We start from the raw sequence: 16,111 nt of genomic DNA, 5'->3' as shown, positions 1-16,111 counted from the left end.
GAAATTAATACCTGTTATTTCATAAATATTGACAGCAAAATAGTGACTGTGTTATAAGCTTATATGGCTTTCTGAGCAATTATTAACTTTTTCTGTCTCAGAATCTTAGAATTTTGACAATGTGCTATGATAAATACCTCTTACCCATTTTGAACTTAATAGACTACACAGAAGTATCTAAGAATGCTTTTGAGTCATTACAAGGACAGGCCTGCTAACAACTACTAAAACATTTAGACAGTAACCTCTGTGACTATCTCTTGAGTTTGATCACTGAATTCATTAGATGCTCTATCTACAAAGAACAGCATTATTTTTTTTCGCCCCCCGCAAAGAACAGCATTATTAAGGTTGCTTTTAATGACATCAGAATAAAACAAGATGTGTTTTAATAACTGTTGATACCAGCTACAAGAAATGTATGTTATGCAAGGAAGTGCAGCTAGTAATAAAATATTCTTGTTAATGAAGACTATAATTACATACAGATTAATGAAATAAGACTATATTTATGTCTGCTAATGTTAATCTAAAATTCTGGTGAATCAGAAATTCTGTATTTAGGTGAGTTCAGAAGTATATAGTCACTGACAGTATTTCTAATAAACAATGTCATTTGTGATATAGTACTACAGTTAGTGTGTTTTTACTACCTAGGACATGTACTCATCTTCGAAGTTTTGAAAAATATATTGGTGATTCAAGGAGAATCAACAGATTTATGAGGAGGGAAGGGAATTTACGAAGAGTTCTCTTTTTTTAGCAAAACATTCCAGACTTATGAGGAACAGGAAAATACCCTTAATGCGATAAGGACCCAAGGTGTTGGAAGCAGCTGGGAATGACCCATTTGGGATTGGATTGTGTCAGGGTATGACTGAGGACAGTACACCTGGGAATCACAGCTCAGTGGAGCTTCTCGTCCTCATGGTCTTTATCATAGATGGAACTTAATTTGAAATGGTTTTTTTACAGAGTCTTTGCCAGATTTGGATCTGCATTTTAAGAATGGGTTCTAGGTCTCTTCAAAGAACCAGTTACTGGGTGCCTGGGTCACTCAGTCGGGTAAGCATCTGCCTTCAGCTTGGGTCAGGATCCCGGGGTCCTGGGATGGAGCCCCGCATCTGGCTTCCTGCTCCATGGGGAGCCTGCTTCTCCCTCTCCCTCTACAGCTCCCTCTGCTTGTACTCTCTCTCTCTGTCAAATAAATAAAATCTTAAAAAAAAAAAAAAGAAACAGTTATTATAGCCACTGTGTCTCAGTGTCCCTTGGATATGCCATAACAGGGTACCTCACTGCTCCACCACAGGCACAAAATTAAAAATGTTTGAAGAGTGATCTCTCTCTCCCTCTTTTTGGGTCTGTTTCTGGGCTTTCTCTTTCTGATCTTTATATTTTACATTCAGAGCTACAGTCCACCTGGAATTGATATTTGTTTATATGTGAGATGGGAGCTCTCTTTTCTCCCCTTTTGTAAAAACATCCAGTCAGTTCGGCACCATAAATTCCACCTTTATATTGACACCTTTGTCATAAATTATGTGTCTATCTATGGACTCTACTCTGTTCCATTGGTCTACTTGTCATTATTTTCACCAATAACATACTTTATTGGTTACTGTAGATTTATACTATATCTTAATATCCAGTTGAGTATATCCACACACATTTTTCTTCCTCAGGAGTGTCATGGTTATTCTTTACCCTTGATATATTCTGTGCCTTATACTCTAGAATCTACTTGTCAATTCCACAGAAATTAATTCACTGCAATTGTGATTGGGATTAAATTGACTATAGATAAAGTTAGGGAGAAATGACATCTTTACTTATTTTGAATCTTCTAATACATTGACCTAGTACATCCTTCCATTTATTTATGTCATTTTCAGTTTCTCTAAAAATGTTTTTAGGTTTTTTTCTATAGAGGTATCACACATCTTTTTTTTATTGCTAGGTATTTGATAGGCTTTGATGATAATTGTTTTTAAATTTCATTTTTTTAATGGTTTGATGCTCAACTAGGGAAATTCCATTGATTTCTGCATACTAATCTATGTCCTGTACACTTACTAAATTCACCTAATAATTCTAATACTAATAGGCAGATTTTATTTTCTAAGAAAGCAAATAATTCAATTCTATTATATTCTCTATCTTTAATATTGTTACTTATTTTTCTTGCCTTATTATATTGGCTAGGTCCTCTAGTATATTCCTGATTTCAGAGTAAACAATTTTAACATTTCACCACTAAGTGTTTCCTGTGGGGTTTTTTTCATCAATACCATTTAACAAGTAAAGAAATTTTCTTCTATCCCTAGTTTGCTAAGATTTTTTTTAATGATTACATGTAGAATTTTATCAGTTTACATCTGTTAAGATAATCATGATTTTTTTTCATTTCTTCTGATAATGTGGTATATTACATTGATTGGTTTTGTATGTTAAAAACAATCATGTAGTCCTGAAATAAAGTCAACTTGGTTGTGATGTATCCTTTTATATTTTGCTGTATTCAGTTTGCTATCACTTTGTTTAATGAAGACCTTACCTTGTAAGTAAAATGTATTAATTAGCAGTAGTCCAATGCTGCAACAACTAGAAAATGAAATGGATGAATTGCAAAATTATATTTGTGAAGATATCAGAAGGTTGTGGAACAAGGAGGAATAGGCAAACTACAATTCCAGGATAGTAAGAACTCTTCCTAAGTAAGCCAATAATTGTCTTTGTTTTCTTTCCTGATGGGCTTGACTTAGCAAAGAGATTCTACTAGAAGGAAAAAAAGCCAGCATAACTTCTGACAGTCACAAAGGGCTGATGTGACCTATTAGAAACTGGAAGAGCCCAAATGCAAGGCAGGTTTTCCCCATGAGACATTTTCTGAGTTTTAGGGTGATGTATGAGGTTGGAGGCTGGACCAGAAAAGCAGATTGTAGTCTATTGTTATGTGGTCCTTAAGGGGAAAATCCTACTAGGGGAAAGGAGCTTTTCACAAATTCACAGCTACAGCTAGTCTCTCAGGCATATATGTACATGGGTGTATGACTTTGCTATGGCTGCCATAACAAAGTACCATAGGCTGGGTAGCCTAAACAAAAGAAGTTTATTTTCTCACAGTTCTGGTGGCTAGCAGTCTAAGATCAAGATGTCAGTAGGGTTGGTTTCTTCTGAGGCCTCTCCTTGGCTTGAGAATGACGGTCTTCTCCCCTGTCTTCATATGGTCTTCCCTCTGTGTGTGTGTGTCCTGATCTCTTTTTATAAGGACACCAGTCATATTGAATCAGAGCCTACCCTTTTGAACTCATTTTAACTTAATTACCTCTTTAAAGATTCTGTCTCTAAATACAGTCACATTCTGAGGTACTTAGGGTTAGGACTTCAACAAATGAATTTTGGGAGATACAGTTTAGCCCCCAATAATGGGGTTGGAAGCTAAAGAGCTAAGCCCAAACCTCTTCTGAAGGACACCTACAGTAGTTTCAGGACTGAAGAAACAAACTTTACAAACTCTCCATTAAGCCCTGACCCAATTCAATCACTAGCTGGATTGAGGTGATCCTTCATTCTGTCTGCCTAACTGAGGAAAAGGGGACCCTTCACTAATATCAGTTGGAGCCTCCTTTTTTTACACATAAGTTCTGTCATATAATAAAAAATTATTAGACATGTAAAGAAGCAGGAAAGAAATGGCCAATGACCAAGAGAAAATACTAATGACAGAAGCAAACCCTTCCCTTTGTTGAGAATGTTTTTAAATTACAGATTCGATTTATTTGTTAATCTGGTTTTCTCTTTCTTGTGTCAATCTTAGACAATTGGGTCTTGCTAAAAATCTATCCCTTTCATCAGATTTTTCAAAGCTATAATCCTGAAGTTGTCTATACTATCCTTTTGACATCTTTTAATAGTTAAAGGACTTGTAATAATGGTGAACAGTTGCAAAGCACCTGAAAGCTCAGATCACAGCTGACCCAAGTATTCTCTTTTTCCCTTTGTCAGTCTCATAGGACATTTATTATGCTCTTTAGTCTTGTTCAAGAAACTGGGGCGCCTGGGTGGCTCAGATGGTTAAGCAGGTGCCTTTGGCTCTGGTCATGATCTTAGGGTCCGGGGATCGAGTCCTGCATCGGGCTCCCTGCTCAGTGGGGAGTCTGCTTCTCCCTCTCCTGCTCACCCTGCTTGTGCTCTCTCACTCTCTCTCTCAAATAAATAAAATCTTAAACAACAACAAGAAAGAAACTGTCTTTCAGCTGTTGATCTTCTCCATCATGTGTATTTTTCTGCTACTTTTCTAATTTCATGAGGTAGACATTTAGATCATTTGGTTTTCAGTTTTCCTTCTTTTCTAATCTATGCACTTGATATGCTAAAAATTTCCCTCTCAGCATGGCTTTTACTATTATCTCACAAGTTGTGGCAGGATGCATTTTTTTTAAATTTTTTTATTGTTATGTTAATCACCATATATTACATCATTAGTTTTTGGTGCAGTGTTCCATGATTCATTGTTTGTTCATAACACCCAGTGCTCCATGCAGAACGTGCCCTCCTCAATACCCATCACCAGGCTAACCCATCCCCCTACCCCCCTCCCCTCTAGAACCCTCAGTTTGTTTTTCAGAGTCCATCATCTCTCATGGTTCGTCTCCCCCTCTGACATACTCCCCTTTTCTTCCTCTCCTGTTATCTTCTTCTTTTTCTTTTCTCTTAAAATATGTTGCATTATTTGTTTCAGAAGTACAGATCTGTGATTCAACAGTCTTGCACAATTCACAGTGCTCACCGTAGCACATACCCTCCCCAATATCTATCACCCAGCCAGCCCATCCCTCCCACCCCCAACCACTCCAGTAACACTCAGTTTCTTTCCTGAGATTAAGAATTCCTCATATCAGTGAGGTCATGTGATACATGTCTTTCTCTGATTGACTTATTTCACTCAGCATAACACCCTCCAGTTAATACATGTATTTTAATTCAGTCTAAAATACATTCTGACATCCTTAATGATTTCTTGTTTGCACAATGGACTCTCTAAAAGTGTATTTCTTAATTTACAAAAAACTGAATTTTCAACTTTATAATCTTGTTATTTATTTCTAGCTTGATTCTACTGTAGTCAGAGAATATACTCAATATCATTTCAGTTCTTTGAAATTTGTTGAGAGTTGCTTTGTGGTCCAGCATTTGGTCAGTTTTGCTTAATTTTGCATTATGTCCTTGAAAATTTCTACTTTTCTGCAAATTTGCCTGTTCATTTCTGGTATTCTCCAGTGACTTGTTTATCTTAGTGGTGGTTTCCTTTATTTCCTCTTTAAAAAAATTAAACTGTAAAATATAACATGCATCCTAGAAAAAGCATAATTCAAAAAATAGCCACAGAACAAATAACCACACAACTCATCTTCCAGGTTAAGAAATAGAGGATTATCAGCATCTTAGAAGCCACACATACGTGCCTTTCTGATTATAGTTTTATCCCTCCTCTAAGATGTTACCATTATCCTGATTTATGGTAATTTTCCCATTTTTCTTCATAAATATACTACTGTATGCATCTCTAAAGGGTTTATTTTTGCCTCTTTGAACTTTAAGTATGTAACTATGTTGTGTGTATTGTTTTGTGTCCTGCTTTTTTACTCAACATTAGGTACATAAGATTCATTTATGTTGTTTTACGTATCTCCAGCTACTGTATAATATTCATTTGTATAAAAATTTATTCATTCTACTGTTGATGGGCATTTGGGTTGTTTCCAGTTTGAACCAATTATTAATACCACCATGAACATTCCTGTACATACATTCAGATGCACATGTGTGTATTTCTTTAAGGTGTATACCTTGGATTAAAATTCCTGTATCAGAGGGTATGTGTGTGTTCAACTTTATTGGATGCCACACACTTCTTCAGAAAGATTATGCCAGTTTCACAGTCCCACCAGCAGTGTTTGAGGGTGACTGTTGATCCATTTTCTTTCCAAAACTTAATGTCAGACTTTCCGTTCTCTTCCAATCTGATGGGTATGTATCCCATTGTGGTTTTAATTTGTACTTCCCTAATTACTAAAGGTAGAGCTCCTTTTTGTCTGCTTATTGATCATTTGGGTCTCAACTTTTGCATAGTATCTATTATTTTACCCATTTTTCTATTTGGCTGTTTGTCCCATCAGTTTGTAATAGTAATGCTTACTAGGTTTTGCTAATTATATGTATTACAGATATCTTTTCCTATCCTTTTTTCTTTTTTTACTCTAATAATACCTGATAATAATGGAGTCTTTTGAGGAACAGAAGTTCTTCATTTTAGCGTGGTTAAATTTATCAATCTTTTATTTTATGGATGATACAATTTTCATCTTCTTTTCTGGATTCTTTACTGTCCTGGACCATGAAGATACTCTCCGACATTCTTTCCTAAAAACATTATAGTTTTGACTGTCTTAGTTAGATCTACCTAAAATGGATTTTTGTGTTTCTTTATTTCTTAAGCATTTTATTCATTGCTTTTCCATATTTTATAATTTACACCAATTCTCACTAATGGTGGCTTGCCTTGCTTTCTCATGAGCTTGATGATCTTTGATTGTGTACTTGATCTTAATCTGTGAGATTCCCATAGCCCCAAACTGGGAAAGCTCTCCTCCAGAGAGAATTTGTTTCTACTTCTGCCTATAGCTAAAGTTGCCACCATCCTGGGATTACCTCAGGATCTTGGCTCAGTTCGTCCTTCCCAACCTTGTGTTGGTCAAAGCATCCGTATCCTGATAGCGGTATCACTACTATCATCATTTCCCTCATGACAACTCTGGTTTTGTTTTTGCTTTTGGAGGGGAAAGGTCTGCAGAAACCTCCTCTGTCTCTTGAGAGACCAGCAATGCCTCAAAGAAATGGGTTCTACTCAAGGTCTACTTGCTCCTTAGTAGATGGGTGCCTCTGTGCACCTAATTAGCCATAACACCATACTTGGAAGTCCTTAATAATATATTTTGCATAGTGTTCCAGATCAGTACATATAGAGCTTCATCATTCTTTTATAAGACTGCATAATGATCTATTGTATAAAATTGTTTAACCAGTCCCCCAGTGATGAACCTGTGTGTTCTATCCAACCATTTACTATTACAGTGTTGCAGTGCCATTTCACACCTTTATGAGTATGTCTGTATTATAAATTCCTAGAGATAGAATTACTGGATCATACCTTCCCATACAAGTTATATCGGTTTATATTCCTACCAGAAATGTAGGAGCATGCCTATATTCTCACCAAATTCATTATAAAACTGTTTGATATTTATCCATCTAACGGGTGAAATGATATATCATAATTTTGATTTGCATTTTTTTAAGATTTTATTTATTTATTTGAGAGAGAGAGAATGAAAGATAGAGAGCACGAGAGGGAAGAGGGTCAGAGGGAGAAGCAGACTCCTTGCTGAGCAGGGAGCCCGATGTGGGACTTGATCCCAGGACTCCAGGATCATGACCTGAGCTGAAGGCAGTCACTTAACCAACTGAGCCACCCAGGCGCCCTTGATTTGCATTTTTTACTATGGGTGAGATTGAGTATTTTTTATACATCTAAGAAATTTTTATTTCCTTTTCTGTGAACTATTATGTTTCTAGTCTTTGCCTTTTTTTCTCTTGGGTTTTCCAGGTAATTCTTAAGTATCATAAAGTTTGCAAGGTCTTGTTGCTTTACTGCTTTGTTTCTATTCAAAAGAACATTGCTTTAAAATACTAAAATATACATTATTTGCTTTATGCAATTTTAGAGAAATACACCACAATGCCTTTCGACAAAGTGTATATGTAGTATTGTAATTTCAGTATTTCATTGAACTCATTTAAAAGGAGATTTTATGGGATTTGGAGAAAAAAATAGAACTTTCAAAGTACTCATGGAATATTAAGCAAAACTGATCAAATGCTGGACCATAAAGCAAGTCTCAAGTGTCCAAAGTGTTATTCTTTACATATGGAAGAATATCTTTTCTTTCTTTTTCTACCAAGAACCAAGCTTACAAAGATTTACTACTCCTGAACTTTTAATCTAGTCAATTAAGTTGTACATCATTTATCTGAAATTTAAATAATCATGTAAGTCTAAAGTCCTATAATAGATAAAATATCATGGAATTGAAGGTACACAGCTAAAATGGGCAACAGATTCTCTTATCTTACTTTCTTTGCACTTAAAGTTAAGAGCACCTTCCAATGATATTTTTATGGTAGGAAATTAGCCCAGCTTCTTCTGCACTCATAGAGCTAAACCTTAAGAATATCAACACTAATCATTAACTTAGTACTTTGTCAATTGAACTGAACTCTATATCTTGTTGTTAAATTACAGTAGTAAATCCCTTTGGAAGTCTGGATGGCTCAGTCAGTCAAGTGTCTGACTCTTGATTTTGGCTCAGGTTGTGATCTCAGGGTCATGAGATCGGGCTCCACGTCATGACTCAGCACTCAGCAGGTTGTCTTTCTTCTTCTCCCTCTGCTCCTCCCCTTGCCCGCTCCCCCACACACGTGCACGTGCTCTCTCTCTCTCTCTCTTTCTCTCTCTCTCAAATAAATCTTTTTAAAAAAATTCCTTTGGAAACAAACAAAGGAAAGGATTTTCATATCATCCAGGTTCTCCAGTTTAGGACACCAGGATATCTAATGCAGAATATCTTCAAAGTAAAGCAAATTCACACTCATGTTACCTTCAAGGCTTTTGATGTCTTTGGAGACACAATAACTTATATGTATTTGACCAGCAGAATATATTTTTATACTCTCTATGCTTGAGTCATAATTATATTTTATTAAACTGCACAAGGATTTGACAATTTGACAATATATCCAAACTAAGTATATAGCATTAACACTATGGTTAGAAAAGCTGACAGTTCATCCAAATTGTTAATTTTGCATGTACTCTTTAGCACTTGCCCTTGGAAAACTCTGACATTTTAAACATTTGGGCATAGGTAAATACCATTTTTTAAAGATCAGATTTTTTAGGACTGGAAGAACTGTGAAGAATACCTGGATTATTCCCCTACTTAGTCGTAGGTGAAAAGTGAAGTGCAGAGAGATTGTGGCTTGCCTAACAGATGAAAGCAATTCAAATACACAGACGTTCTCTGTCAGTCTGCTTCCAGCATATTAATAGAATTATTCTGTTCTAAATTTCACTTTTGATGCACAATAGATGCCAGTAATGGAGACCATCCAAGGAAAATAATCTCTCATTCTTTGGAGCTGGATTTTAGTAATAAAGAGGACATAGTTATTCTAGTGCTTATAGAGAATAAAGGCTCCCACCAAAAATGTAAGGATGATGGCAAATATCCTTATCCCCCAAATCATACCACTCTAGAATCAATGTAAAGTGTTTTAAATTTAATCTTGAAAAACTTTAAGGTCAGAGTATATGAATATATTCTTCTCAGTTTCAATGTGTATGCCAAACCACAGAGCTAAGGCTGAACTCCCAGATCATTATACATTTCCATAAAAGGCCTTCCTGTGAGTTTAACATGGGTGAGTCAGGCAAATTCTCTGACAGAATAAATTCTAAAGTTAACTCTTTTGAAGGACACCAAATAAAGTTGTATTTTGATTATACATACTCATTGTACTCATCCAGTGTACATTTGCTCAAGTAATGGGGAATTTATTTTGAGGACATGTGCATATTATGTGCACACACACATCAAAAAGTGTCTGGAAAGATATATGGCAAAATGATGTTAGTAGTTATTTATGGAGGGTGGGATTATAGGTGAATGTTTTGTTTATTGGCTATCTTTTATTTCCCGGGTTTTTTTTTTTTCAAAATAAATATTACTTGGGCAATTTTAAAAATTAAAAATACAGAAAGCAAGCAAGAAAAAAAAAATCACCCAGGTTTATACGATAGTGATCCTAACTATCTTATCATCTGGATTCACACACCTTGTCCCGTATTATGTCCTGTCAGAGAGCCTGAGCCAGAGTATGGGCATAACTTACTGGGGAGCTGGCCCAGAATCCTCACTCTTTAGTCTGCCTTTAGACTAGCCTTTAGTCTGCCTCCATATGGAGAATCTTGTGACCCACCGAATGGGAGTTGAACTCCAACATGATATCTTTGAATATTAGTTTTTGATGTAGTGTTCCACGATTCACTGTTTGCGTATAACACCCAGTGCTCCATTCAATACGTGCCCTCTTTAATACCCATCACCAGGCTAACCCATCCCCCTACCCCCCTCCCCTCTAGAACCCTCAGTTTGTTTCTCAGAGTCCATCGTCTCTCATGGTTCGTCTCCCCCTCCGATTTCCTCCCCTTCATTTTTCCCTTCCGCTATCTTCTTTTTTTAACATATAATGTATTATTTGTTTCAGAGGTACAGGTCTGTGATTCTTCAGTCTTACACAATTCACAGCGCTCACCATAAAACATACCCTCCCCAATGTCTATCACCGAGCCACCCCTCCGTCCCACCCTCACCACTCCAGCAACCCTCAGTTTGTTTCCTGAGATTAAGAATTCCTCATATCAGTGAGATCACATGATACTTGTCTTTCTCTGATTGACTTATTTCGCTTAGCATAATACCCTGTAGTTCCATCCACATCGTTGCAAATGATAGCCCAGGCTCCTTAAAAATATAGAAACGTAACATGGAGGGGAGAAAGCGACTGTGCGGAGAACGTGCCTCGACCGAGCGCTTGGATTCAGCTGCTTCATTTCCAACATGGAAGAAACTTACATCGATTCCCTGGACCCTGAAAAGCTATTACAATGCCCCTATGATAAAAACCACCAGATCAGGGCCTGCAGGTTTCCTTATCATCTTATCAAGTGCAGAAAGAATCATCCTGATGTCGCAAACAAATTGTCTACTTGTCCCCTCAATGCTCGCCACCAGGTTCCTCGGGCTGAAATCAGTCATCGTATCTCAAGCTGTGATGATAAAAGTTGTATTGAGCAGGATGTTGTCAACCAAGGCAGGAACCTTGGACAAGAGACTCTGGCTGAGAGCACATGGCAGTGCCCTCCTTGCGATGAGGACTGGGATTAAGATCTATGGGAACAGACCAGCACCCCATTTGTCTGGGGCACAGCCAACTACTGTGGCAACAACAGCCCTGCAAGCAATATAGTTATGGAACATAAGAGTAACCTGGCTTCAGGCATGCGTGTTCCCAAGTCTCTGCCGTATGTTCTGCCATGGAAAAACAATGGAAATGCACAGTAACTGAATATCTCATCAAATGCCAGACCCTAGAAGACTCTTGCTTCTTCCTGCTACCGATGGGTTCTTCGTGGTTTTTTCCTCCTAATCTAATTATAGAAAGATAAACTGTGACTTTCAAACTGACAAGTACCTTTTTTTTTTCCTCCCTGCTCTGAGTTTTCACTCATTTGATGCAAGAAAGAACCGTCAAACTCAGAACTGTTTCAAATAAAGCATCAACGTAGGGAAAAAAAAAAAAAAAAAAGAAACGTAACATGGAAATGCAGCTCCCTCCAAGCTGCACGTAGGCAAACAAATGTTTAATTTCAAACCCTATTACTAGCCCTATAAATATGGCCCTTAGGGAGATGGTCAGTTGGAAGTCTTACCTGAGGGGAGGACGCTCCACTCAGGCCTCTCAGTCAGGACTCCAGCCTGGCTGTTTCCACGGGGCTTCCCCAGTTAATGAGTTTGGATATTGTAAGTACCCGATTTGATGTAACTTTGCCTTATTCTCATTTATTGCCTACTATTACCTTCTTCATCTATGTGTAGATTCCTTTTCTCTTCTGTTTCCTTTGGGTTTCTATAATAATAATAAAATTTTCTTTCCTTTTTGAAACCAAAGCACGACTGTTGTGACTCTTTTGCAGAACAGAAGGATGGAAGCTTTAAGAGAGCACTGGTCTTTGTTTTGCTCACTGCTGTGTCCCAAGAGCCTAGAAGAATGCCTGGCACATAGTAGATTCTCAGTACATTTAAATAATTTCTTCTGTATAGGAAATAGCTTCGTCTTTTACAGACCACACAAAATAACAATCTCTTTATATTCTAGGACAACGATATCTCCTTTGCTTTCTCCCTCATTCTCCGTCCACCCTTATCACATCTCCTGGAAGAGAATGCTGATGAGTCAGAAACTTGGACAATGACTCTGCTGAGTTTTCTAGGGATAGAGTGTTCAAAGAAGTTAAAGCTCAGTAAAAGGTCAGCTCTTGAGTGAATGGCCTCTCCTCAAGTATCTTCCTTCCACATTCTCTCTCACCCTGTGGCTCCATTTCCCTGCTGCTAGAAGTAGATACTGGATCTACTTTTCCTCCTATCTGAACTGATTACAGGTCCAGGACTCAGGTTTAGTATTTGGAGGGGACTGGAAATTCTATGAGGACAGAAACCTTGTCAATTTCTGCTCTCAGTTATGTTCTCAGCACCTAGCATAGTGCCTGGCCTCTGTCTCTCTTTCTCTCTCTCTCTTTGTTTCTTTGTCTCTAGTCTCTGTCTCTCTGTCTCTCCCATCTTTCTACAGAGAGAGGTCGCTTTAAATGAATGAATGTGGAAAGATAGAACTCAAACCATGCTTTGGATAATTTAGGAGAAAGGAGACTTTGACATGATCTAGTTTAGCATATCAGATTACTACTTTCTGGTATGGAGTGAAAAATCAGCTCATTGTAAAATGCCACTTTACCTTCTATGTGTTGGTCTCTGAACTGGGCATACATTTCCATCAAGAACCTTGAAGTTTTACTGGGTTCTCTGGTCATAATATCATTTAAGAGCCTCAAATCTCATCCTATTTTCCAACATGAGTCAATTTTTTAAAAAAGTTATAGCATTTATACAAGAATTATGGTCAGGCTAGATTCTAGCCTTTGAAAAAGCTTACTGATTTGAGATATGGAGCCTTGGAAAATTACAGACCCCTGTCCCTGGCACTAGCTAAGCATCTGAAAGGGTCACAGCTGGCCAGGCTATGGTTGTTAAATTGTGATTGCCAAGTGCTAGGCTCCTTGAGGTGCTACTTTAATGTGCTTATTAATCCTCAACAAGTTTGGGCGCCTGGGTGGCTCAGTCATTAAGCATCTGCCTTAGGCTCAGGTCATGATCCAGAGTCCTGTGATCAAGCCCCGCATCGGGCTCCCTGCTCCATGGGGAGCCTGCTTCTCCCTCTCCCACTCCCCCTGCTTGTGTTCCCTCTCTCGCTCTTCCTCTCTCTGTCAAAAAATAAAATCTTTAAAAAAAATCCTCTACAAGTTTATTAAAATGCAAATTCCGATTTAGTAGGACTGCATTGGAGCCTGAGGTCCTACATTTCTAACAAGCTGGTCCATGGACCACACTTTGAGTAGCAAGGACCTAGAACACTGACTCCCTCTTCCCATATGCAGGAGTTGCTTTTGCTCCATACGAGTAAAGCAAAAATAGTTTTTGAAAGTGGCAAGCTATTTAAGTTTATGTCTCTGTTTAATTACTTTTTTTGATAAAACTAATATTCGGGTAAAATCCTTTTCTTCAATATATGCTAAGCAACCATCCAGGAACAGAGTGAATTTTTATTTTTTGTAAAGATTTATTTATTTATTTTAGAGAAAGAGAGCACGTGAGAGCATGAGCAAGAGGGGCAGAGGGAGAGGGAGAGAGAATCTCAAGCAGACTCCTCACTGAGCACAGAGCCTGGGGTGGTGCCCCATCCCAGAACCCTGAGATCATCACCTGAGCCAAAACCAAGAGTTAGATGCTTACCTGACTGAGCCACCTAGGCGCCCCCGGAGTGAATTTTTAAAAAATCATCTGTCCCTTTTGCAGAGTCTTGATTTTGAAATTTTAATCTACGTAAATATCCCAAATTTTGATCAGTGTAAATGTAACAGAATCCAAGCCTGGGAGAAGCTGGAATATTATTTCTTTGTTTACAGCATAGTTTAGGGTGAACACATTGCATATTAAGCAAGGAATCTGATTTGAGATTAAAGGACTCCTTTCTCTCAGCACAATTTTTATCATGCTTATCATTACTCTCTTTTTTCTCAGCATTATCTCATCATCCTTATGATTTTTTATATTGATATGTCAAATTAACTGCCATTTAGCCATAAAAAATCTTATAATTCATTTTACAGTCTTTTCCTTAGTTATTTTACTATAGACCTGAGAACTGTATAACTGTTCAGAGTGGTAATAAACATGATTATATTTGCAAAGGACCCATGAGTCAATTTTAGTTGCTTCTTCTGATTTGTAACTACTTAATCAGACTGGAAGGAGTCATCAGGCAGAAGAAGGCTCATGGGGCCACCAGATTCTAACCTGCAGCAACAGTGTGTGCAAAGAAAAGGTCAGAAATAAGAGCGTGACATTTAGGGGGACACTACAAATAATTCAAGACGGCATCCAAGATTGCTGGAGGAGATGAGGCTCATTCAGAAAGGACTTGCATGCCATGCCAAGAAAGTTTTCTTTAAACCTGAGGCCACTGAAAGATTTAATCAAGGGAATGTGCTCAGGTTTGTATTTTTGGATTATCTTTTCATGTAGTGTGGGAAATGCATGGTCTGGGGGAGATATGGCAAGACTAGAAGCAAGAAAGCCTATTGGATGGCTGTTTGCTAATCTAGGTTTGATAATAGGGTTGCTGGAATTAAAGTAGCAAAGATGAAGAGAAATGAGTGGATTTCTCAGGGGGTAGGATGGACCCATTAACTGGATGTAGGGGCTAACAAGGGGAAGCAACCTCAGAAGACACGTAGGTATCCCTCTCCCTAGTGATCTGTGAAGACCATGGAAAATAGAACCTCATGGTGTACAAATTTGAGGCGCTGAGGAAGATAATTTAAGGTAGGATGGGTAATAGTAATCAGCATTTGTGCTAAAACAGTGACATCAATAAAGGAGGGTTGAGAGGAGAAACGTACTTAGTAGGGAATTGTTTTAGAATACAATTTTTTGAAAAGCAGCTTGAGAATCTCGAGAACAAGATACAGGAACAGAAAGTGATCCCTTATTCAAACCAAGGTGTTGCTGACTTAAAGCAACCCAAATAAGTCCCCAGGTCTCATGACACTGGAACATTGTAAGACATTGTGAAATCTCAGTCTTCTCATGCTCAGCGAAGAACTAACATTTATTTCCAGTTAAATCTTTCCAAAGCTCTGTGTTAAGAATTTGTTAGGAAGTAAAGATTACACAAAATTTTATTTATTTATTTTAAAGATTTATTTATTTATTTTAGAGAATGTGCAAGGAGGGGGAGGAGCAGAGAGAGAGGGACAAGCAGACTCCTTGCTGAACACAGAGCCCGTCATGGGGCTCAATTGCACAAACTGAGATCACAACCCAGGCTGAAACCAAGAGTTGGAGGCTTAACCAATTGAGCCACCCAGGCAGCCCTACACAAAATTTTATTTAAATGGTCAAAAGAGAGGAACAAGTAATCACAAAAGAAGAAATACAAATGAACAATTAATACATGAGAAATGCTACATTGTATAATGCAAATTATAATGAGATATCATGTGATGCCCGTCAGATTGGCAAACATTTGGGAGGGGGAGGAGCAGAGGGAGAGGGGCAGAGAGAGAATCCTAAGCAGGCTCCACGCCAGGAATGGAGCCCCACGCAGGGCTCAATCTCACAACCCTGAGATCATGACCTGAGCTGAAATCAAGAGTCAAACGCTTAACAGACTGAGACACCCAGGCGCCCCCAAACATTTTTAAAATACAGAACAATAATACGCTTTATTGGCAATGATGTGAAGGGACATGATCATACAGTTCTGGTCAAATTGCTACAGTCATTTGTAGGATTATTAAGCAATCTGGTTAAAAAATTTTAACCTGGTACTTTCACTTTTAGGAATCTGCCCTAAAGAAACAGCCAGAAATCTACAATTATTTATGTATAAAGACATTCATGAAGGCAATTTTGTAGTAGTGAAACATTGTAAGCAACATAAATGACAATTCAACAAACAGGGAATTTGTTAAATAAATCATGGCAGTTTAGCATGATATCTACAAGTGCAGGAATAGAGCCAAACTACTGGAGTTTGAATCCCAATCCCACTACCTCTTTGCTGTGGGAACTTGGACAAGTTGACTACCTTCTCT

The 16,111-nt window shown here is 37.9% G+C and overlaps 1 protein-coding gene and 1 pseudogene across 1 annotated transcript in view; both read left to right on the top strand.

Annotated features, from left to right (window-relative positions):
* DCAF17 (DDB1 and CUL4 associated factor 17) overlaps positions 1-11,849 on the top strand; it is a 60,827-nt gene extending 48,978 nt beyond the window's left edge. Inside the window, exon 15 of the mRNA XM_088021639.1 lies at positions 10,387-11,849. Within this exon, the coding sequence (XP_087877765.1) occupies positions 10,387-10,402 (16 nt within the window). The 3' untranslated portion in view covers positions 10,403-11,849. The remainder of the gene's footprint in view (positions 1-10,386) is intronic.
* Positions 10,740-11,849, top strand: LOC114224687 (gametocyte-specific factor 1 pseudogene; annotated as a pseudogene).
* Positions 11,850-16,111: the final 4,262 nt, after the last annotated feature.

The sequence above is a fragment of the Eumetopias jubatus genome, unplaced genomic scaffold, assembly GCF_037043125.1.
Source record: "Eumetopias jubatus isolate StellerSeaLion01/CBP00866 unplaced genomic scaffold, mEumJub1_p1.0 scaffold_3, whole genome shotgun sequence".
NCBI lineage: Eukaryota > Metazoa > Chordata > Mammalia > Carnivora > Otariidae > Eumetopias > Eumetopias jubatus.
The sequence above is the reverse complement of the archived record's forward strand: the minus strand, read 5'-3'. Positions and strand labels throughout refer to the sequence as shown.